The 25,471-nt window shown below is 43.2% G+C and overlaps 1 protein-coding gene across 3 annotated transcripts; it reads right to left on the bottom strand.

Annotated features, from left to right (window-relative positions):
* Positions 1–2,252: 2,252 nt before the first annotated feature.
* smpx (small muscle protein X-linked) lies at positions 2,253–25,418 on the bottom strand. Of its 3 annotated transcripts, none has more exons than XM_033985904.2 (5): positions 25,336–25,418; positions 12,324–12,379; positions 8,995–9,084; positions 7,559–7,722; positions 2,253–2,754 (listed from the first exon to the last, which is right to left on the bottom strand). In XM_033985904.2, exons 2-4 carry the CDS (start codon positions 12,357–12,359, stop codon positions 7,564–7,566), a joined length of 285 nt encoding a protein of 94 aa, XP_033841795.1. In that variant the 5' UTR covers positions 12,360–12,379; positions 25,336–25,418; the 3' UTR covers positions 2,253–2,754; positions 7,559–7,563. The 3 variants fall into 3 exon arrangements, with proteins under 3 accessions (XP_033841795.1, XP_033841793.1, XP_033841794.1); XM_033985902.2 differs by having other exon boundaries at positions 7,559–7,725; positions 25,336–25,412; XM_033985903.2 differs by lacking the exon at positions 25,336–25,418 and adding an exon at positions 23,091–23,154 and having other exon boundaries at positions 7,559–7,725.
* Between the last annotated feature and the right edge of the window lie 53 nt (positions 25,419–25,471).

Below are 25,471 nucleotides of genomic sequence, written 5' to 3'. Positions count from 1 at the left end.
AGTTTGTGAAAATTTTGTTGTAAAAAACTGTTGAAAATGACAGGAAGATAGTGAAGGGTTTTAAATCAGAATCCATATGTCATCATTTCACAAAAACCCATCCAATATTTAAGGATAATTTATGCCCAATGTATTTCTGACCATTTAAACATTAATTTATCAGCATAAATTGTGTTGTTTTTTTTTTTAATTAATGAATGCATTGATTTATAAAGTACGTTTCAAGACACCCAAAGTGCTTTACAGTGCACGATTCATTCACTCCATGATTCATTGTTGGTGGTAAAACACTGTTATAGTCATAGCTGCCTTGGGACAGACTGACAGAAGCAAGGCTGCCAATCTACACCATCCACCTCCACCAATTACTCACACACACACACCACATTCATACTCTGCATTGTGGGTGAAGTGTCTTGCCTAAGGACACACAATGTTTTTGCCACTGGCGCCTCACTGTGGCACCTGATATTCCCAGAGGTCTCCTGTCCAAGCACTAACCAGGGCCTTACTTAGCTTCACAGCATTAGTTTTGACCACAGTTTACAGGTAACAGTAGTGTACTTACCTCTATGTCATATCTGCTGCCCATGTCCAACCAGGAAGTAAAAATATAACCTTCACAAAAATGATCACGCTAATGGTATGGTCTTATTGTAGTAGCATATTATGATTGAAGTATTAGTAGCAAAATGTGTTCTTGGAGAGCGTAGGGTTATTAAGGGTAATCTGTACCAATATACTGTGCATATTTTGTTAGGGGTTCACAAATTTTGAAGCTACGACCCCCAAAATAACCACGCAGCCTACTCATTATCGTATGGAATAATTTCAGAAGGAACAATGCGTAAAATCAGGTTTAATATTGTAAAATCCAAAAGTAAAATCTGTAAACTGGACAAAAAGTTGAAGGAGTGAAGACGTTTCGCTGCTCACCCAAGCTGCTTCTTCATTTCCGGGGGTTTGCTTCTTCCCCCCCCCAGCGAAACGTCACTCCTACAACTTTTTGTCCAGTTTACCGATTTTATTTTTGGCTTTTTCTATGGACCAGACCTGGACGACTGAGGGATTACACAGACAGGTTTAATATTGTTTACTGAAAAAGTTTATTGTGTTATTGGACCTAGTTTGACCAAATTACACCATTTTCAGTTTAAAAATAGATCAAATATAAGGCCCTCATTTATTATTATCTCTTGACCTCCAGTGAATCACACTTTAAGATGATGGGGGAAACCGGAGTACCCAGAAGCAAGCAACCCAGACACAGACTCAGCAATTTGCCTGCCAAAACCTCATAAATAACTTGGAACACTGCATTGTCTTGAGTGAACCTGTAGATCCGAGCTCTCTTTGCAAATGGATGCAAAATGAATGATGTAAATGACCTATCAGCCATCAGGACTCTTCTTCTCTCCTTTTGGCTTACCCCTCTCGAGGTCACCGCTGCACACCATCAGCAGACCATTCATTTGCATATCGTTTTAGCATTTTGTTTTGCTTGGGCAGACTTCCTAAAACAACACATTTATCTGCTGTCTTGTCGTATTCGCGGGTTTCAGGCAAATGATTCCTTCCTGATTTGAAAGATTTTGTGAGGACCTTTTCCCATTCAAAAGATTTAGCTTTGATTTGAGCTATTGCTATAACAACGGAGGACTGTTGCCGTGCCGAATCCTGCAAATTAAGTAGGAATCCTTATGCCGGAAACTCGTGAATAGACTTTAACCGAAAATGACCATAGGACGAAAAGTGGTGGAGATGTACAGTGTGTAGTCATCATAACATTGTCAATTGTATGGAAGTGGGTTGTTAAAAGTAACGAAAATGAGATACTTATCCATGCTAAAACTAGTAAATTAATCTTGGGCTGTATCAGAACTAGTATAAGATACATAGATTAGTATAAACCCATGGACCACTATGAACCTACTGGACGACTGAGAGAGTACACAAATATAAGGACACATGGGAATATAAAATAAAGTACTCTGATCCGAAGTTTGGCGGTTCAAATCCTACGCTGTGCACACTGGAGTATAAATGTGTGTGTTAATGAGTGAGCACCTTGATGTAAAGCGCTTTGAGTGCCTTGAAATGTGACCACTGTTTTTATTATCATTGTGGTATCAGAATCAGTATTGAGTATTGAGTCTATTCCTTAGTAAATCCAGTCTGAAATTTTACTACTGCGACACTATATGGAAGACGTGTACTGTACACTGCAGAACAGATAAATAAATGCCCCATACTTTCTTAAAACCATAATAATTTATTGCATTTATTTCAACTCAAAAATAATCACAAAAAATAATCCCTTCGCTTAAAAAGTTGACCTTCCTTTTGACTTTGAGCAGCATATTACACAAAGAACTGTATCATAGATGTGTCAGTACTTATATAGTTTATTGGTTGTTTTCAGATTGCCTGGAAAAGTTACTATTTTATATTTTTAGAAGGAGAAACACTCAAATTATCTACAAAATGAGTGTATCGACAATATCTGGATTTGCTGTCTGAAACCAACCAATACGTACATGTGATTTTGTCAATAAATTGTACAAAAAGAAGTGGAAGAAGGTTTCGCTGTACTTGTGTGATATATTTGAATGTCTTTAGCTGATAGTTCTTCTGTAGATACTAGAGGTGTTTGTTGTTTGAGCCGAGGTCAGTTCACAGACTGGAGTGGGCTTTGCTTCAGTGGGTTTCCAGTGCGTTTCTGTGAAGTTTAGGTTCCTCTGAGACTCTGGAGAGCTGTAGAAAGAGACGAAAAAGAACATGGTGAAGTTGTTTAATTAGTTTGTTTGTTTCTTAAAGGGCTGCACAATATATCCCAATCATAGACTGTATAAAGAAGTGGACTAAGTGAGTGTGACTTCACCCACAGCGTTCGGCTTCAGTCAAATGAAGCTCATGGAGGTTAGCAGTTATAGAGACAAATTTGGAGCCGAGGTCCACATTTGGAATTCTGACCGTGAGCCAATTCGGAGTGAGGCTGTCGAAGGTAATGCCTCTTCCCGCCGCAGGGAAGGAGGCACTTAGCAACACTGTCAATCAAACCTGTTCCTAATGCTAGCGGGAGCGACCTCTGGGAAAGAAGGTGCCCTATTTTACGGGTTGTTAATGTTCCTATCTCGATTTACAGGCAAATAAAAAATAAAATACCAGGCTCATGTGGAGCAGGTTAATACGGAAATGTTAAGACCAAAATGACGAGCCTGATAGCAGCGGTTACACACAGAGGGGTAAAAGTTTTTCAATAGAAAGTGAACTGGAGCTAGAGGCGCACCCATGATCACTTTCTATCTGGAACATGGCAGCTAGCAGGTTAGCTATGTGCATTTATATATATATAGTCTATGATCCCAATTAATCACCAAATCACTAAGGTCACAGTTGTATAGGTAATACTGTTTTTTTTTCCCAACCCAAAATACTATCTTTTCTGAAAAAATAAAATAAAAAATTAACCCTGTAGTTGTAAACTTGGCAAACATGATCTGAAGTCCATGTGATTCTTGCATTAGTTTTACAGTTCATGTATTATTTTAAACTGTTCACTGTGGACTTAATATTGATTTGAAAAAATGTTTTGCATTAGAGTTTTTCCCCAAATTTTGCAGCCCTGCCTCCATAAAGATGAGCAGGTGATGCAAACAGGCAAATTTACAGTTGTTTTCCTGGTGTTTAGAAGTAAACACATCTCTAATTTAAGAAATGTGATGCCATACTGTCGACATGGAAAAAAATCACACAAAAAGTAAACAAAAAAACAACATTACACAAACACATTTCTGAAACTGGAAAAATATTGTTAAATAAAAAACCTTTCTAAGTAGATTTAAATGGTAAGTATACAGTGATGTTATCCAAAATCTCAGAGCCTACACTGTTTTTCTTATTCTTTTGTGAACTTTCAACTTTTACTTTTCATAATCTCTCTTCCTTTGCGACTAAAGTTTGATCAGTCTGTGACACTGGAGCGAGGTGACAGCTCCAGTGTGAGGACTTTCTATCTCCTGTATCACATCTGACATTTTCATTCCCTGTCTGTCCTTATCTCAGACTGGCACCTTATAGCCCACCTCAGGCCTCTATATCCAACAAAAACTTTGAGTCTATACTAGTGGCTTCAAATCTAAAGAACAGATTACAATTTGGGACAGAATGCAGACTGAAGCAGAGTTTTGCAGGCTGTGTCTGCGCCCTGCTGTGAAGTGGGACCAGTATCACACACATTCATCAGCGCAGCTCTGCTCCTGTGGGTTTGAACACGGCTGACTCAAGGCCCGAGCCCACACACAACACACACACACCCACAGACACACACAGCACAGCCTGAATGAGAGCACAGCAGCAGCGCACACTGACCCCATGTGGACATAAGGGGTAATGCACATATGAAGAGACAGCTATAACGTTTAAAGGCATTTTATTTTACCTCACAAGAGCAGCTTTATATCAAGACAACACATTCTTGCAACAGTGCACACCGATACGGAATGGTGTGGCTGAAGAGTCTTGCCCCATGACACAAAGTCACTGTGCACAGGTTAGAGCTGGAATTGAACTACCAACAGTGAAAAATCCTCAGAAATCTACCCTTGTGTGTTTGTTTGTTTAGCTTAAGATCTTTTTGCAAACAATATTTTAAACGTCAAAAATCTGATCTATTTCCATGGAGACAGTGATGTCAACAGGCTAAGTTACAGGTCAGATCTGTGGAGAGTTGTTGTCAACCCAATGTATGTTAAAAAAAAATGTATGTTTTTCAATATATTTTCTGAGCATTAAAACACCTACGATTGAATAAATGCATGATAAGGTGGAAACGAGCATGGCAGACCCTCCCCCAGAAAAGGTACATAGTGAGGCTTTAAAGTCATGTGCTTTGTGTGGACATTATCTAAGTCATTCTGTGCGATGGATCAGATATCGGCTCCAAAATATCGGTTCTGCCAATACCCTGGTTGGGCCAAGAAATTGATGTAATAAGACGATTTACTGGTCATAGTTGGTCCAGAAAGTCTCATGATGATTGAACTTTTAATACAAAGTTGTTCTGTAGTTACTTGAGACATACATTTTTAGGAAAGTAAAGGCTAGTTTCTGTTCCTGCTCTGGTATCGGTCGATATCAGGTATTAAAGCCACAGTATCAGAATCTTTATCAGAACTGAAAAAGCTGGACCGGTGCATCTCTAGCTTTTATGTCCAGACTCACTTTCATTTTCACTGCTGCCTCTCCAAGCTAAACATCTCCCTAAACCATATGTCTTTGTCTGAATAGCATTTACCCGAATAATTCCCAAATATCACTTATTTTATGCAGTCAGCCCATAAATAACCTGTAATGTTATATTCTGTTTACCTCATCTCTGATTTATCACTGTAGCATTTTAAGGTGCTCCTCGGAGGCCCATTATCCCACTCATAGATCAATTTGTGCTCACATTTAGCTCCCTGTGAGAAGCGTTTAAAATAACCTTCTCCTCTTCTCCCTACAGCACCATCACATTTACAAAGTGCAGTTTCCCCGTTTTCCTGCCCAAACACAGATTATAGATTGTTAGGTTTTATACAAGTTATACTGTAGACTGGAACATAATGCAAGTTCAATGAAGAAACTGTCTGGGATTAACCTCAGAATATCACAAAATATGACGAACACTTACTCTAAAGCCAATCAAAAAAGTATTTTACATTTTTGGTGTCTTTAACAGGAGATGAAAGGTGTTTTGGTGAAGTATAATCCAGATTTTTAGGTTTTACTGGACAAATATCTATAGAAATATGACCCTACAATTGTTTTACTACTCATATATTTCTTTTTAGTGGTACAGTGGTATTTTTGCTATAGAAAAGCAAACTGATAGGTCCCCTGCAAATTGTAAATTGTTGCTGATTTTTTGCAATAAAGACAATAAGAGAAACCATATTTGTACTGTTTTTAGCGTAGCGGCCTTAAATCTCCCTAAATAAGAATATGCATAAAAATATCTTCATAAAGCTTTATTTTAACGCACAAAGAGGGGACTGCAAAAATGTGACTGGGAACCCCAAGAATATCAGCAGTTTATCAGCCATCGGTTTCTTTGGATTTTAAATCATCTGTGTTGATCTTGACTGAAAAACATAAGTATAAGTATAATGTATGTATGATGGTCTTTTGCCTCGTTCATTCTTGGATTTGTAACATTCTGATCACATTGTTCGAAAAGAACTATAGTGAACTTTTGGAGAAGTTTTATCAGGCCGATAAGCTCTGCTGTATTTGCATGCGTCGTAATATAAACATGTGGCTGTTTGTGAACATCGTCTGTTTTGTTCTAGTTTGCCTGATATTTGCATCTTGTTCTCTGACCTGTGAGCACCTGTAGGTCACGCAGGTTTCCAGGAAAATCTCAACCAGTGTGGAAACTTTATTGGCAAAGATATACAACAGTGCACAAATACTATAAAGGAGTGCATATAGTTTGATTTATAGATGAAAAATGACGTCTAGATACTAATCCACAACATGACATCATACAGTCGCCTTTATGGTTGTCCTTATACTGTATACATGGAATATTGTTATTGTTATTGGCAAAGTTGGTTATTAGCAACGTAAAAGATGGACTGTGTAAGTTTTCAAGTGTTTTTCACATGGAAATGCAATACAATACCTCAAATGTTCCACAGTATGGCATTAAACATATCTAATACAATAAAGTCCTTGGTCCTTTTAAAAGTCACTTCAGTGGATTAGTTTAAGGGTCAAAGTGTAAAGAGCATGCTAACATAGGAACATGAATATCTAAAGTGTAAATATACAGTAGTTATGTGGATAATAAAACTGCAGACTTTGCAATTTGCTAAATGTTAAAAATGAAACTGCAATCTCCAAGTTTCAATGAACTCTACAACCACAGAAAATGTTTAGGTTTTAACTATAGAGCTGCCAGCTTTTATAGCTATTGATACTTTGCAGTGACATCACACTGGGGGGTGTTCTACTTGTATCTCTATGGTGGAATGTTAAGCTGTTACCATGGTGACACAACGCACACATTAGCAAACACTGTCCAAAACGTTTTAAGATGGTCTGAAAAAATACAAAATGGATTTTAACAACTAATTTTGATTTAATTTGACGGAGCAAAGAGTAAAGAGCAAGAGTTCATGGTCATGGAGTTTGATTTCCAACAAAAAAATGAGAGCAACTAACTGAAAAACTGTTGGCTAATGGTAGCTTGTGATTGTAATTTTATGTTTAAGAGACATATTTAACAGTACAAAATCATCTCACCTATTTCCAGCTAAATCAGTTCATTATGGCCAGATTATGTTCAAAAACGTTAATCTGAGTTATATACAAAACTCAGATTAAAGTCTAATTTGAGCATTCAGACAAAACAGTGCCTCCTGTTAGCATCACACCCCCAGATAATGTTAATGACATCAGCTGCATATGAGACAGATTGGAGACAGGATATTTCATTCTCATTATAGCCAAAAAATCTATTGTATTTGTCTGCACAGTTCAAACAAACCCTGCGTGCTGCAGTGTGACATACGTGGGTTACTCCTTGGTGACGTATCTGAGCTCGTTCTTGACGTTCTGGAGCTCTGACAGGTCGACAGCGGGACCCGGGAGCTTCACTGCCCCCGGTAACGCCTTCTTCTCCTCAGTCGTTTCAGCTTCGGCTTCGGCTTGGGGCTCTTCTGGGGGTGGAGGAGGCTGCTGTCGTATATGTACAGAGAGAAAGTTTTCGGTTTATAGTGTACAGAGCGAGGAGGGCTCACACGAGACTGTCCCTGAAGAATACTTAACAAATAAACATGAATGATTGTCCTGACAATTTAAAATACATGTTTAAAAATTGTATTTATTTAAATCAGTGTTTTTATATTTGGCTTTCCACCTCCCATTACAGTGACTAAGAGTGTGTTTATTTGGTTTGGTCCTGTTTTATTTGGTTTGATCCTGTTTTATTTGTTTTAGTCCTGTTCTAGTCCTGGTTTAGTCCTGCTCTAGCACTGGTTTTGAATTGTGTTAGTGTTCTAGTGTGAATGCAGCCTTGATATGCTTGAGTGAGCACTAATCCAGAAAAAAATATATTGGAGTGTGAGATTATTTTACCTTTTAAAAATCACTTGGTCTTATAACTAAAACTCATTTGGTTTGGTAGTCAAAGACAGTGTTAGAAAACTTTTATGTAAACCCTTTTGTTCCCTTTTGATTTGATTTGATTGTCACGATATCAGCACATATATTACTATTGATAATGTCTGTGCTGATAGATGCACTCAGACCAAACAGTTGGCCTTTGAAATGTATCACACCTTGTATTGTTTTAACTCCACATGTTACATCCTGAGGTGATCCAGCTCATGATGCCTCCAAGAGCTCGTCTGACCACACCTCAGTAGGAGTGTTACATCCTTACTTTGAAATGTGTGTCCTCTGGTCATCTTAAACTGTATAAACCTGGTGATTTCCATTATTTGGTGTCTGACATTAGGGGGAGATGCTGTTAGACCTATTTCTAGCAAGAAATAAACTCTTTGTCTTTGCTTCAACATTCATCAAATCCTGCAAAAGGAGTCTTATTTCCACAACACCTGCTCTAGTCCAGGTTTAGTTCCAAGTTTTGTCCCAGTCTAAATGTTGATGTGGTGAATATGTGAGTGTGAACGCAGCCTTAAGTGTTAAACTAGAAACAGGTATAACAGAACTATAACAGAATTTGACTGTGAGCTGAAATCACCATCTTGCTTTAAAGGGCCATATTACGCTGTTTTCTGATCTATGTTATAATGTTGTGTCCTCATCATCTTTGTTTCATTCACACTAGACTAGAGTCCATTTTGCGGGGGACCTTTAAACAATGTTATAATACTGTGATTCACGATACATACAGGTAGAAAGAGGGATACTATTAAATATAACCAGACTTGTCTTTAGTAGTTTATATTGATGCAAATAAACTGGATGTAGTAAAATTCTCACCTCTTCTGCTGTGTCTGTTGTCTCCTCTTTCTTCCGAACAGGATGTCCCGCCCCCGGACGCAGCGCCCCCATCGGGATGTTCAAATTAGCCTGATGGACAACCACAACAGCCAATGAGATTTCACCATCATCTTACTGCTATCACTACTACTACTACTACATCAACTACTACTACTACTACATCAACTACTACTGCTACTACATCAACTACTACTGCTACTACATCAACTACTACTGCTACTACTTGTACTACTGAATGAATCTCCTCTATCTGCTGTAAATGAGTGGCCTATGTTTCCCCCCATTGCCTCTGGTTTTGTTTATGACCACTACTTCCTGTTTGATTAATGAAACTTTATTTAAATCCTTTGGACAGACCACAGAAACCTGCCTGCTCGCTCCTCGCCTTCTGCCTGTCTCTGAAACTGATGTTTTGTATTGTACTGTTTGTATAAGCTCTTATTCTGTACAGTTGTAAAAAGAGAGGGGCAGCCTATCCAGACAGATTTAAGTGATCTAAATTAAATGAAAGTACATAAGTGTATGACATTCACACATGGCATGTTTGCTAAAGGTTTTGCCGTTGCTTTAGCATGAGTCTTTGTCCTTTACTTTGCGAGTTGTCGGCAATCATCCTTTGACATTCCACTGTTGCAACCAAAGATTTATTTTTAAGTAATTCTATTGATAAAATGTGTTTAAATATGTGGACATAATGACAGAATTAACTCATTATTAAGTTATAGGCCAATCTGTTTAACTGGCACAAAGTGTACATCACATCTGACTCCTTGGCAGACATGTTTTTGATGAGGGAATACTTTTATTATATGGTCTGTGTAATCCCTCAGTCATCCAGGTATGATCCATAATAAAAGAAAAAATCAGTTCTGTCAAGTGGACAAAAAGTTTTAGAGTGAAGACGTCTCACTGCTCGTCCTTCAGTTCTGATCAGAAACTCAAACTGTAAACAAACTATTTACAAACAGGTGTGTGAGTTTCAGTGTTAGCTCCTCCCTTCAGATAGATATAAGGCAGTGCCAGCAATCTGACCAGAACTGAACTTGGATGAGCCTCTGAAACTTTTTGTCCAACCGACAGAACTGAAATTTTCTTTTATTATTATAACATAGGTAGAAATCTTGATTTTTTTCCCCCCTTTTTACATTCATAGTACCAAATATCCTGATACTTATGTGCCTATATACCAATAAAGTTGTATTTATTTATTTACATCATCTGGAAGGAGGAAGGAAGGAGTAGCAGCTGTTGCCATAGACCATACCTTAGTTTTAGCATACATTTGTTTACATGGTCAGTCTCCTGCAGTATAGTTTCCTCATTCTCAACTGCTTCTTCTTTTTCCATCTCCCTATACATCAGCCATTTGCATTTAGTTTTGCCATATATACCTGCTCCATCGTCCTAAGTTCTAAAATAATAAAAGTTCGTCATTGCTCATGTGATGTCAGCTTGGTTCATAAAAAAATCATTACTGAGTCAACCCCATTTGAAAAAAGACATTATAATATTTTGTGCACTGTTGAAAACTGTCCATGTTCATAAGCCAACAATTGTATTTGCCCAATTTGTGAAAAACTTTTGTGAATGAAAAGTGTCCACTGCTTTTATTATGGTTAAGTTACTGTTGCTTTAGTCTATGAATGTTGTCGTTGCTATTGGTCCATTTTTGGACTGTGGAGTTCTTTAGGTAGTGTTTTTTGTATTTAAATAATGTAATGATGGATAAATATGATAAACCTGTTATAAAACTTATATAAAATGGTCAAATTGATATATTTGTAAAAGTCTAAATACATGAGATCTATAAATACTCTGTAATTGGTTTGACTGAGTGTGAGGCCTTACATATTCGTTGTAAGATATTTTCATTCATAACACTTGATATTGTTTTTATGTTGCCTTGTTGAACTGAAGCTTGTGTTTAATTGTAATACTGCTAATTCCAGCCCTTATATGATGTCTCTCATGGTTGGAGCAGACCAGAGCACAAAGAGACTATGGAAAAAGCCTGAGTTCTGACTTGGATACACTTAAAGCCATGACAAATACAGCATTATATCCACATGAGACGCTGCTTCCTGCTTCAGCGCTAATGCCTTGAACCTCTATATGCACATCTGAACCTGCCTTTACCAATAAACTCTTCTATGTGGATCCCTTTGTCTCTTTTGATATTTTTATGAGCACTTACAACATGCACGGTATAACTTTTCTAGTGGAGGTCCATTACCAGATTTTCTCCATGGAGTATAAATAGAATGTTCCACAGTGGCATTCAGCGTATCTATGGTAAATGGTCACATCCTTCACGGCGCTCAAAGCACTTTACATCAAGGAACCACTCACCCACGTGCACTCATACACCAGAGTACACAGACACTGGGGGTGGGGTGAGTGTCTTGCCTGAGGACACAACAACAGCATTCATCTGTGGCGCCAACCTGAGATACTGTCACCTGTCTCCATGGAGAACATCAGGTGACACGACGACGCCAAGTTTCAGGTCAGATTTAGAGAGGCAGGCTGCTCACAGAAAGTATCCTTATTTTTGTCTCATTCATGGGTTTGGTGTGTAATGTGTTAGGACTGCTGAAGAAGTAAATGAAAACAAAGGTATTTTGAGCAATAAATAAATAGGTAGATGAATGTTTAATGCCATTCCAGGCAAAGCAAGAACATCATCACGTGAACAAGCAGGTGGCAGATCTCGTACCATAAAATTAAGGCCATAATTGTGTAGAAATGGACCAAAATAGGACACATATGGAGGTACTCTTACAGTTACAAGAGTAAAGGTTGCAAATACTGGTATAATAGAAAATGTGTAGTAACAGTATACTAAAGTATGGCAGCAACACTAATAGTAGTAGTAGTAACAGTAGCAGTAGAAGCAGCGGCAGAGTAGTATTTGCAGTAGAACTACTTGGATTTGGTTACAATAAACATTCTTTTAATTTATTTTGTTTGTTGTACTTGTGAAAGACAGTTAGTGTACCCAGCAGTAGCTGTAGTTTTATTAGAAAAAGCAATAACTGTATGAACATGTTAGCAGTAGCATTATTAGTACACATTTATTAGAACTAGCAAAAGTATTAAAATTATTTGTATGTTTTAGAGCAATGGTGAAAATTATAGTAATTAGAAGATATTAAAGTTACAGTAGAAACAGATGCTTAAGTGGTAAGTAGTAGTATAGTAGTTGTAGTAGTAGTTTTGTAGTAGTACTTTTTAAATTTAAATTTAAATGGAGTGCCTCATAGTGCACTGAGTAGTTGTGAGTATTTCCACTCATGTTTGGAGCTTACCTGTAGGGCTTTGACGTTGGACGATGGTTTGGACATGTCCCTCTCTGTCCTCAGACCTGTAGCAGCAGCACACACAGTTAGACCAGGCTACATCACTGCAGTACTGGGCTTTCAAAGGCCGGGCATTACGTTTCAGTTGCCTAGAGACTAACGCAGAGACAAGCAGGTAGAGGAACTGTTGTGTGAATCATTGATGAGAGGGACAGAGGGAGAGCAGTGCGTCATGTGTAATTCTGCTGGAGGAGGATATGACTGTGTGTATGAAGAGCTGCTTTACATGTGTGAGTGACAGAGACGGAGGAAATACTCAAACTCTACAAAGGCAGCCTCTTCAAAGTTTTAAAGGAAAGATACACTGTGCAATGCCTGGGCTGGAGACGGTTTATGTTTCTTTAGTGATATCCAGATTTAGTCTGGGTCTCGTCCGTCTGGTCTTGGTCTATGGTCCGGTACTTTGGAACCATTGTCTTGTAAATGTGTGTTATTTATTTATTACCCGAGAAAACCTTTCTGTTAAGTAGAAACTAGGACTAGATAAGTTTACAACAGGACTAAGTCTACAACAGGACTAAGTATACAACAGGACTAAGTATACAACAGGACTAAGTGTACAACAGGACTAAGTATACAACAGGACTAAGTGTACAACAGGACTAAGTCTACAACAGGACTAAGTATACAACAGGACTAAGTCTACAACAGGACTAAGTGTACAACAGGACTAAGTCTACAACAGGACTAAGTATACAACAGGACTAACTCTACAACAGGACTAACTCTACAACAGGAGTAAGTATACAACAGGACTAAGTCTACAACAGGACTAAGTATACAACAGGACTAAGTCTACAACAGGACTAAGTGTACAACAGGACTAAGTCTACAACAGGACTAAGTATACAACAGGACTAAGTCTACAACAGGACTAACTCTACAACAGGACTAACTCTACAACAGGAGTAAGTATACAACAGGACTAAGTCTACAACAGGACTAAGTATACAACAGGACTAAGTGTACAACAGGACTAAGTCTACAACAGGACTAACTCTACAACAGGACTAAGTGTACAACAGGACTAAGTCTACAACAGGAGTAAGTATACAACAGGACTAAGTCTACAACAGGACTAAGTATACAACAGGACTAAGTGTACAACAGGACTAAGTCTACAACAGGACTAAGTATACAACAGGACTAAGTCTACAACAGGACTAAGTCTACAACAGGACTAAGTCTACAACAGGACTAAGTGTACAACAGGACTAAGTATACAACAGGACTAAGTGTACAACAGGACTAAGTGTACAACAGGACTAAGTCTACAACAGGACTAAGTCTACAACAGGACTAAGTGTACAACAGGACTAACTCTACAACAGGAGTAAGTATACAACAGGACTAAGTCTACAACAGGACTAAGTCTACAACAGGACTAAGTGTACAACAGGACTAAGTGTACAACAGGACTAAGTCTACAACAGGACTAAGTCTACAACAGGACTAACTCTACAACAGGACTAAGTGTACAACAGGACTAAGTCTACAACAGGACTAAGTCTACAACAGGAGTAAGTATACAACAGGACTAAGTCTACAACAGGACTAAGTATACAACAGGACTAAGTCTACAACAGGACTAAGTGTACAACAGGACTAAGTCTACAACAGGAGTAACTCTACAACAGGACTAAGTTTACAACAGGACTGAACTGGCCTGCAACTAAGACCAAACAAGAATAAAGAAGACAAGAACAAGATAAGAATAAGAATAGAACAAGACTAAGAATAAGACAAGAATAAAGAAAATAAACAAAACTACACAGAAGATTCTGTGCTGTACCGAGGGCACTCACTGTTAGCTTGGCCCTTGTTTTCTTAACCTACATCATCAGAAGTATAATGCTCCCTACAACTGAAGCAGACGGAGCTCAGACTCTGCCCAGACTGGACTAGACTACACTAGACTACGCTGGTATAGACAATACTACTGTGTATTGAGGGTTCCGTATACCGATAGTAGCTAAACTTCTCCTTCCGACTACAACTTCTTCTACGACAGATACTACTTCAGAGTCAATTCAACTGCATTTATACTTCTGCGACACATGCACAACATTTGAGCCAAAACAAGTTTCACCATTTAGGGTACACTTACAAGACTAGCATTTATATTCTCAGACACTGCAATCATAATGGTTTAATTATGGGTGGCCACGAAATAAAGGCAAGAATCTGAATTATGCCCCAAAACGATGTGCTGAAGTAGTAGTAGTAGTAGTAATAGTAGCAGGTAGTAGTAGAAGTAGTAGTGGTGGTAGAAAAAGTTATAACAGTTAGTTCAGCAGTTGTCTTGGTATCAACTTTAGTAGTAGAAGTATATAGTGATAGAAGTAGTAGCAGTAGTAATATAATAGTATTTCAACAGTTGTCATGATAGTAGCTGCTCTGTCTGTAAAACAATATTGCGATATTCTGAAGTGCAACATGGCATCTTGAGTACACATGTATAAACTGGTCCAAAAATATCCCTCACTAACTCTCATTCCACTTTGGGACCACAGCTCAGTGACCCTGAGTGTTTGGATGAAGTTTCCGTGCTCTCCTCCTCCTCTTCTTCCTCTCCTCTTATCTCCCAAAGCAAAAATACAGCATGTGTTATACAGAGAGACTGCAGGCCGGTCTCCGTGGAGATGTTTGAACACAACACAGAGAGGAGAGGGCTCTGGTGACCTTGGAATTCAACCAGCAACTTCACAGCCGCTGTAACAAGCCCTGCATAGCCTCACTAATACAAATGTGATGGTATTTGTGTAACAGCTGATCATTACTGCATGTATTACAAAGGGACTGTCCAAATATGTGACATAAATAGTTGACCTCTGTGTTTGAACCAGTGGTAAAGGAGTACTGTGTAACTTTTCTGTGGGAGGGTTCGCCACCAGCTTGTCTCCATGGAGATGTTATCGTTGTCAGTGGTGAAATGTAAGTAAAAGTACTGTACTTAAGTATACATGTTAGATATCTGTACTTTACTTAAGTAGATTTTGAAGTGGATATTTTTAACTTTTACTTCACTACATTTGAGAAAAGTCTGACGGAAATACTTTTACTTTTTACTCTTTAAGTACATTTTTAAACAGCTACTTACATACTTTTACTTGAGTAGATTTTTTCATGTGATACTTTTACTTGAGTAAAACTTAACAAAACTGAATACTTCTTCCACAATGGTTGTTGTTTATTCCTGGAATGTTCCTCAGTGTCATGATGTCAGTTTTCCCTGTCCTCCCGTGCTCTCTCCCCCTCCCCTACCTGTGTGTCTGGAGCTGGGTGGAGTGCCTGACTCCTCCCGTGCACACCTGGGGTGCATCAGCCTAATCACCACCACCTGCTGCTGAGTACAAGAAGGCTTGGCAGTCTACACTCGGTGCCAGACCGTCCGCGTGTAAAACGTGAATGTTTCTTGCTAAGCTTTGTTATATGGTACCTTCCTGCAAATGCTCATTTGGATTTATGCACCCTCCAGATTCCTGCCTCTACTCGCCCAGCTCCTGCCGCCACGTTCCAGTCCCGGTATCGCTTCCAGCTCGTCTTGTCTCCTGCTCGTCTCGTCTCCTGCTCGTCTCGTCTCCAGCTCGTCTCGTCTCCTGCTCGTCTCGTCTCCTGCTCGTCTCGTCTCCTGCTCGTCTCGTCTCCTGTCCGGTCCTGGTCTCTGGTTTGTCACCCGCTCCCCGCTCTGGTCTTCGTCTGCTCCGCCCGCCCTGGTACCGCACCTGCTTCTATCCCCGTCCTGGTCCTGTCCTGCCCGCCTCTACCTGCACCGCACCCGCCTGACCCGTCTCCCGCTCCCCGATTCCTGTACCTGCTCTTGTGACCTGTTTAAAGACTGCATTTTCACCGCTGTAAATAAACACTGTTAAAACTGCTCTGGTCTGCATCCTTTGGTCCTATCCGCACCGTTACGACAGAACGGTCTGGCCACTATGGACCAAGCAGGCTCAGATCCGGACCAGACGCGCCGCCTCACGCACTCTCACCCCGAGGCGGTGCTGGGTCAGCACGAACAATCCATTCGAACTCTATTGGAGCTAAATCAGACATTGTCCCAGCAGGTGGCACAGCTTAACCACCAGGTGGCCGCGCTCCTCGTCACCCCGCCTGCTGCAGCTGGAGCGCCACCATGCCTCCCGGAGCCGAGAGGCACGGATCCGGAGCCGTATGCTGGACAACCTCACCTCTGTCGCGGATTCCTGTTCCAGTGCGAGTTCATGTTCCAGCAATGCCCTTCTCGTTTCAGCTCGGGGGCCACCAAGATCCGATATATATGTGGATTACTCCGGGGCAGAGCTCTCCAGTGGGCAGAGGCGCGCCTAATGAAGACGTCTGTGGATAGCCTGGATTTTAATGAATTTGTGTCCACGTTTAAGCTGGTGTTTGACCACCCGCACTACCAGGACAATGCTGCCTCCCGGTTATTGACTCTCAGCCAGGGCTCCAGGACGGTAGCGGATTATTCCATTGAATTCTGGACACATGCGGCGGAGCTGGACTGGACGGACAGCGCGCTGCGGGCTGTGTTTGTGCGGGGCCTGAACGAGACTTTGAAAGATGAATTGGTTTCCCGGGACGAACCCCCCGACCTGCGGACCCTCATCTCCCTCACTCACCGTATAGACAACCGCCTACGGGCTCGTCGCCGAGAGAGACGCCGGTCACCGTCCCCGCCGGAGCCACGCGCTGCCCCGCCCCCGCCGGATGAGCCCATGCAACTCAACAGGACCCTTGTGTCGGCCGAGGAGCGTCAACGGAGGCGTCGTCTGGCCGGGGCTTGCCTCTACTGCGGTGAGCGCGGACATTATGTGGTCACTTGCCCAGTTCGGCCAAAAGGGGGGGCCCACCAGTAGCGCTGGGAGTACTGGTGGGCGAGCAACACATCCTGGACTCTTCTAATAGACTGCGGCTCAGCGCCACCCTGTGCGTTCGCACAGAGACCTTATGCGTTTCCGCCCTTATCGACTCCGGGGCTGAGAGGGACTTTATTGATGCCCAAGTCGCGGAGCAGCTCGGGGTCTACCTGGAGCCCCTCGAACGCCCCTTAAATGCCCAGGGGCTCAATGGACGTTTTCTGGGGCACATCACTCACATCACAGAACCTGTCACCGTGATTCTGTCCGGCAACCACCAAGAGAACCGTCAGTTTCATGTCCTGTCCTCCTCCGCTTCTCCTCTGGTCCTTGGTTACCCCTGGCTACGCGCCCACAACCCTGTTTTCGATTGGGCCAGGGGCGGAGTTTCGGGCTGGAGTCCCGATTGCCACGCCAAGTGCCTTCGGTCCGCCCTCCCTCCGGCCGGGAGGTCCGTTCCTGTCGCTGATCCGTCCCCAGACACCCCCAATCTGTCCTCGGTGCCTGCTGAATATCACGACCTGGGGGAGGTTTTTAGCAAGAGCAAGGCCCTCTCTTTACCGCCCCACCGCCCATATGACTGCGCCATTGACCTCCTGCCGGGTGCCCCACTACCATCTAGCAGGCTATATAACCTGTCTAAACCTGAACGCGAGTCAATGGAGGACTATATCCGTGGGTCCCTGGCTGCCGGAATCATCCGCCCGTCCACTTCACCCGTGGGAGCGGGGTTCTTCTTTGTGGCTAAGAAGGACAAATCCCTGCGGCCTTGCATTGATTACCGGGGTCTGAACAATATAACCGTAAAGAATAAATACCCGCTTCCCTTACTGGACTCGGCATTTACGCCCCTCCACGGTGCGACCATCTTCTCCAAGTTGGATTTGCGGAATGCGTACCACCTGGTGCGCATCAGGGAGGGAGACGAATGGAAGACGGCCTTCAAGACACCCCTGGGACATTTCGAATACTTGGTTATGCCCTTCGGTCTCACCAACGCCCCTGCCGTATTCCAAGCCCTCATCAACGATGTGCTCCGTGATTTCCTTAACCGATTCGTCTTTGTTTACTTGGATGACATCTTGATTTTCTCGCGGTCCCCCCAGGAGCATCACCAGCACGTTCGCCAGGTTCTCCAGCGCCTCCTCGAGAATAAACTGTTCGTGAAAGCTGAGAAATGCGAGTTTCACGCAGAGGAGGTCAGCTTTTTGGGCTTCATTGTGGGGCGGGGCCAAGTAAGAGCTGATCCTGAAAAGATCCAGGCTGTCACTGAGTGGCCCGTTCCTACCAGCCGGAGACAGCTCCAGAGATTTATCGGCTTTGCCAATTTTTATAGACGTTTCATCCGGGATTTTAGTAGGGTTATCTCGCCCTTAACTAAACTCACCTCTCCTGCTTTGCAGTTTGCCTGGTCTCCTGAGGCGCAGACAGCCTTCGAGAAGCTTAAGAGACTATTTACCTCCGCTCCCATCCTGCACCAGCCCGACCCTTCACGGCAATTCATCGTGGAGGTCGACGCCTCCGACTCGGGAGTGGGGGCCGTGCTTTCGCAGAGGTTCGACCCCCACAACCGCCTCTGTCCCTGCGCCTTCTTTTCCCGGCGATTGTCCTCGGCCGAGGTCAATTATGACGTGGGGGATCGGGAGCTCCTTGCCGTAAAGCTGGCCTTGGAGGAGTGGCGCCACTGGCTCGAAGGGGCGGAGCAACCATTCATCGTCTGGACCGACCATAAAAACTTGGAGTACATCCAGTCCGCCAGGCGCCTCAATCCCCGTCAAGCTCGTTGGTCCCTCTTCTTCAGCCGCTTCAACTTTCTCCTCACCTACCGCCCCGGATCTCGGAACGTCAAACCAGATGCCCTCTCCCGCCAGTTCGCCCTGGAGGATAGCCCGGTCACCGCAGAAACAATTATCCCCTCCTCGTGTGTGGTGGCCGCGGTCCATTGGGATATCGAGGACACCGTCCGAGAGGCCCAGACCAACGACCCCGACCCAGGTAACGGCCCTCCAGATAAACTGTTTGTTCCCGATTCTGTCCGGTCTCAGGTGCTCCAGTGGGTCCATGCCTCCCGTTTCGCCTGCCATCCTGGTGCCGGTCGCTCTCTCTCCCTCCTCAGGAGACGCTTCTGGTGGCCCACGATGGACACAGACACCCGGGCTTATGTCGCCGCCTGCCAGGTATGTGCTCGGGCCAAGGCCTCCCACTCACCCCCTTCTGGTCTCTTGCATCCTCTCCCAGTTCCTCGTCGCCCTTGGTCCCACATCGCCTTGGACTTCGTGACGGGCCTTCCCCCTTCCCAGGGGAACACGGTGGTTCTCACCATTGTGGACCGCTTCTCCAAGGCCGCCCATTTCGTTGCCCTGCCTAAGCTCCCCACAGCCAAAGAAACTGCCGACCAGCTGACCAGTCATGTCTTCCGACTCCACGGCATCCCGGTGGACATCGTGTCCGACAGAGGGACCCAATTCACCTCTCAGGTATGGCGGTCTTTCTGCAACAGTTTGGGGGCCACGGTTAGCCTCACGTCCGGGTTCCATCCACAATCTAATGGGCAGACGGAGCGGGCCAACCAAGACCTGGAGTCGGCCCTACGGTGCACAGCCTCCGCCAACCCCGCGACCTGGAGTACTCACCTGCCCTGGATAGAGTACGCTCACAACTCCCTCGTGAGTTCCGCCACTGGTATGTCTCCCTTCGAGGCATCGCTGGGATATCAACCCCCTCTCTTTCCCACGGAGGAGAGGGACCTCGCCGTCCCGTCTGTTCAGCGCCATCTCCAGCGCTGTCGCCGGATCTGGAAGAAGGCCAGGGCGGCCCTTCTTCGGGCTGGAGCGCGCACTAAGGCGACGGCCGATCGCCACCGTGTCCCGGCGCCCGTATACCAACCTGGCCAGATGGTTTGGCTCTCCGCCAAGACGGTCCCGCTGAAGACGGACTCCCGTAAGCTGTCCCCCCGATTCCTGGGACCGTTTAAGATCATGAGGATCATAAATCCATCGGCGGTGCGCCTCCAGTTACCCCCGTCTCTCCGGATTCATCCGACCTTTCACGTCTCCCAGGTTAAACCAGTCCGGACCAGCGACCTGTGCCCTCCGGCCGATCCCCCACCGCCCGCCCGAGTCATTGACGGCCACCCGGCGTTCACCGTCCGCCGCCTGATTGACGTTCGTCGCCGTGGTAGGGGCCTCCAGTACCTCGTCGATTGGGAGGGTTACGGTCCGGAGGAGCGATCCTGGGTGCCCAGGGCACGCATTCTGGACCCCGACATGGTGAGAGACTTCCACCGCGCTCATCCTGACAAGCCTGGGGGTCCACCAGGAGGTGGACCTTAGGGGGGGGGTACTGTCATGATGTCAGTTTTCCCTGTCCTCCCGTGCTCTCTCCCCCTCCCCTACCTGTGTGTCTGGAGCTGGGTGGAGTGCCTGACTCCTCCCGTGCACACCTGGGGTGCATCAGCCTAATCACCACCACCTGCTGCTGAGTACAAGAAGGCTTGGCAGTCTACACTCGGTGCCAGACCGTCCGCGTGTAAAACGTGAATGTTTCTTGCTAAGCTTTGTTATATGGTACCTTCCTGCAAATGCTCATTTGGATTTATGCACCCTCCAGATTCCTGCCTCTACTCGCCCAGCTCCTGCCGCCACGTTCCAGTCCCGGTATCGCTTCCAGCTCGTCTTGTCTCCTGCTCGTCTCGTCTCCTGCTCGTCTCGTCTCCAGCTCGTCTCGTCTCCTGCTCGTCTCGTCTCCTGCTCGTCTCGTCTCCTGCTCGTCTCGTCTCCTGTCCGGTCCTGGTCTCTGGTTTGTCACCCGCTCCCCGCTCTGGTCTTCGTCTGCTCCGCCCGCCCTGGTACCGCACCTGCTTCTATCCCCGTCCTGGTCCTGTCCTGCCCGCCTCTACCTGCACCGCACCCGCCTGACCCGTCTCCCGCTCCCCGATTCCTGTACCTGCTCTTGTGACCTGTTTAAAGACTGCATTTTCACCGCTGTAAATAAACACTGTTAAAACTGCTCTGGTCTGCATCCTTTGGTCCTATCCGCACCGTTACGACACTCAGTGTGGTATTAAACTTGTATAATTCCATGGAGATAAAGTTACAGGTCAGATCTGTGGTGGAGAATGCCTGTTTTGCAAGCAACAAAACACCTTTAAGTGAATAAATGCAAGATAGACAAGTTTAATGGCATGCTATGGGACATTCCAGGCAAAGCAATAGCATCTCTATGGAGATAAGCACGTGGTGGACCCTGCACCAGAAAAGTTACATAGTGTATCTTTATAAAACTGTTTGCGTTGTGGTGATGTTTTTAGAGGAAGTCAAACCAAGAGCCTTGAGCAGAGAATAACAAAACGCCTGGACGAGTGTCGCTGCTGTTTCACTTATTAACATGAGCTGTGTGTGAAATATAAGCAACGTTTGAGCTCATTTTGAGTAACTTTATGGGCTTTAGGATCCTCACACTGTCTAAACATAGCAAAACATAGTTCTTTTTAAATGGCCCATATTATGCTATTTTCTGATCTGTTATAATGGTGTTTCCTCATCACAAACAGACCTGGAGTTGTGTTTTGTTTCATTCACACAAACTCTGCATATTTAGGCTGAGTTCTTCTCTCAAACAGGAAACACTTCGTTCCACCTTGTGATGTCATGTGGTAATACAGGAAGTGCTCCACTGTGTTTTTACACATAACATCACAAGGTGGAACAGAGCATTTTGAGCTTTGGACATGTAGACACACTAATAATAAAGGGTTATTCAAACATGTGAATGAAACAAAACACAACTCCAGATATGTTTTTGAGGAGGTAACAATATTATACCATGGCTTAAAGCTCACAAGAGTCCAAATTGAACAAATCAGCCTAACATAAATGTGCCTGTACATCCATGCATGAAGTAGACCTATAGGGTAAGGTAAATCTTATTGAAATGTCTCCTCTGTATTTGACTAAACCTTGAGTAGCACTAGAGCAGGGGAATTTACATATTGTTCAACTCAGAACCACAGAATCTCTGCTCAAAAAGGCTCCAGGGATACTCATATGGAGGTGTATTAACCAACTATATGTTTACAACGGGTTCACTATTTTATGACGTACTGTGCTAACAAAGCTAACAACTCATTAGCATGTTTTTGTATTGATTATCTTGATTTTCTCCATTAAAAACATTTCTGATTATTCAATTTTATACATGAGTTTTGAGTTCACGAGCAGATTTAAAGCACAAAAACTATTCTAATTCTACAAAATGGGTAAAAAACAAAGAGCTGCAAGAAATAAACATCAGAATGAAACACTTTAGTCGTCAGTTTGCATCTGTAATGAGTCATAGAAGTTATAAATTCAACCTTTTAGGGCTCAGATCTTTTCATATACAGTAGCCACAAAGTAAGTATCATGACAGTCCTACCTAAATGAAACTGGTATTGTGAAAAATTGTGCATTATGTAAGAATCAGCAGCACCTGTGTATTTTCGAACATTTTGCATTGTAGGATGTAAACAGGCAAATAGCCAGGTCCCATTGGGCTGTGCAGGGAAGTACTTCTGTTTAAGTACTGTTGTTACATAATGATACATAATAATTCATAGTAAAGTAAAGTAGTAAATAGTAGTGAGCAGTAGTGATCACAGAAACATCATTCATCGATGTAGATTATTAAATACCTTCTGTTATAAATCCTTATACTGAAAAACATGTGTACAATTAATGGTACTGTTACTTCTAGTACTACTACTCTGGCACCAGTTACTACTGCTAAGACTATTCTAAAGGGATATTTCGTTCAATTAGCAAATACCAAAGATGCTACGATTTTTACCAAAGAAACTCAATTAAATAATTAAATGTCTTACCTGTTGCACTAGAATGAGGTTCTACTAGTAATAATAGTAGTAGTAGTAGTAGTAGTCCTATAGTTCTTCACTTTCATTGCAACTTCTTCCTCTCATTTCTTCCCCTCTTTCTCTCTCACCCTCTATCTCTCTCTTCTGCCTCCTCCCTCTCTCCCCCTTCTCCCTCCCTCCCTCTCTCTCTCCCTCTCTCTCGCCTGTCATTCTGGCATTTGTTCTCTCTATAAATAGTCAGTAATACACAGAAAGGACCTGCTCCACACCCCCCCTCCACCTTTCACTCTCTCTCTTTTCTCCCTCTCCCCCTTCCTTTCTCTATCTATCTCTTTATCTCTCTTTCCCTCTCTTCCTCTCCTGCTTCTTCCATCCTTCTCTCCCTATCTCTTCCTTCGTCTCTCTCACTTCTCTCTCTTCCTCTCCCCCTCCCTCCCGTTCTACTTCTCTCCCCTCCCTCCCTCTCTCCCTCTCCCTCTCTGACCTCTCTCTCTGCCACCCTCTCTCTCTTGCTCTCCCTCCCTCCCTCTCTCCGTCTCTCCTTCTTTCCATCTCTCTCCCCCTCCCTCGCTCCCTCCCTCTCACCCCCCCCTCTCTTTCTCTCACACCTCTCTCCCTCCCCCTCTCTCTCCCTCCCTCTCTCATCTCTCTCCCTCCCTCTTTCCTTCTGTCCGTCTCTCTCCCCCCTCCCTCCCTCCCTCTCTCCGTCTCGTTCCCTGTGAGTAGAGGTGAATAATATAATCAGACTCAGTTGTAAACAGTGTATCTGAGCTCAGCCTGAAGGAAACACAGCTCCAAATATGGTTTTAAAGATGAGATTTCACTGAAGACGAGAACCATTCTGTTTTGGGTCTTTATGTCACACTGTCGTCAACAAGACATTTACCCTGGCTCGAGGCAAGAACAACGTAGTATATGGTATCTTTAGCTCTTAAAGTTTCACTACGTAACTTTTCAGATGGAGAGATAGAGATGTGATTACTTTCATTTATCTTTATTTAAACAGAGAGAGGCCCAATGACCACACCAGGCAATACAAACAAAAACTAACAAAACAAATAACTGCATAAGTCCATTTAAAACTTTAAAACAGGAGCAGGTGTGAGGATAAACGTATCACCACATTATTAAAGTGCGTCAGAGGCAAAGGTGTATCCAGTTCTGCTTGTCCTTGAAATGTGTTCCATTTTTGGGAAGCAGAGTAACCAAAAGTTTTAGTTTTTTTTCCTATTTCTGCTCTAGTGCGTCCAGTTTTTAGACTCATACAGTCATGTGATCTTGTATTAAAAGTTCCCGTGTCAAAGTTCAACAAACAGGTGAGATGTACAGTCTTTTGTCATAGTCCGTTATGAATACATTGATACAGCATTGTTCTCTTCTGACATACAGCGTTTGCCTGGAATGTTCCACGGTATTGCATTAAACGTGCATCTCTCTCCATGGAGACAAGCACATGCACATTTGATCTGTGGAGAGGCGAGTGGCTCACCGTTAGGCGTGCTTTCTAAGGTGCTTTTGGACAATAAAACTTTAATTAAATAAACACTAAATAGCTTAAAAGGCAAACTAGTTTAATGCCGTACTATGAAACATTCCAGATAAAGCAATAGGCAGATGATGGACCAGAAAAGTTACAAAGTGTATCTTTAAATAAGTTATTTTATTATTTGGACGGACCATGGTACTGTATGTCATAGTATACATTTAGATGCAGTAGTAATAGTAGTATTAGTAGTAGCGGTGGTAGTAGTATAGACACAGTTTAAGTGCTGTACTTTCAATAAAGCATCAATTGTTTTACTATTTGTACTGACGATATAGTAGTTGTAGTAGTAATGTGAACAGAAGTAGGCATAGTACTACTGGAAGTTGTTGTCAAAATTGTCAAAATAATAGAAAGTTTGTAGTACTTTTACTTATAGGGCTACCACATCATTCACTTAAAGTATAACACTGTGCAGTAACTTGTACTTGTAATAACTTTGTAAGACAAGTTTGCGATTATAAAAATGGCTCCGGTTCCAGTTATTTGGCAACCTGTTTCATAGTTGGGATTGTTTTATCTTTGGCTCTTCATCGTCCCATAACTAAGTCCTCAAATGACTCATGCAGACAGAAATGGCACTGCCCTATATCCACAGCTTTAAAGACACACTCCTTCTAAAGTTTGTCAAAGCTTTAGCCTGGCATTAAACACACACACACACACACATCCCACTGAGAGTTAAACAACAACATGGCAACTTTCTCTTACCTTTGCCGTGCTGCTCTGCCCTGCCTTTTGCCTCCCAGGTCCTCTTCCAGTACCTGACCTGCTTCCGTTCATCCCGATTGGCCCAGAGAGTCCCTTAGTCCCGCCCCCAAGCATAACTACACCAAAATCCAGCTGT

Source organism: Periophthalmus magnuspinnatus, chromosome 20 (genome assembly GCF_009829125.3).
Source record: "Periophthalmus magnuspinnatus isolate fPerMag1 chromosome 20, fPerMag1.2.pri, whole genome shotgun sequence".
Lineage (NCBI taxonomy): Eukaryota > Metazoa > Chordata > Actinopteri > Gobiiformes > Gobiidae > Periophthalmus > Periophthalmus magnuspinnatus.
Note: the sequence above shows the minus strand (reverse complement) of the source record. Positions and strands in the feature narration are given on the sequence as shown.

Excerpts from the sequence above, each read along its gene's own strand:
- smpx (XM_033985902.2), bottom strand. The coding sequence starts at position 12,359 with ATGTCCAAACCATCGTCCAACGTCAAAGCCCTACAG. Across the intron at positions 9,085-12,323 it reads CCAACGTCAAAGCCCTACAG|GCTAATTTGAACATCCCGAT; the intron begins GTAAGCTCCAAA and ends GTTGTCCATCAG. Across the intron at positions 7,726-8,994 it reads CAACAGACACAGCAGAAGAG|CAGCCTCCTCCACCCCCAGA; the intron begins GTGAGAATTTTA and ends CATATACGACAG.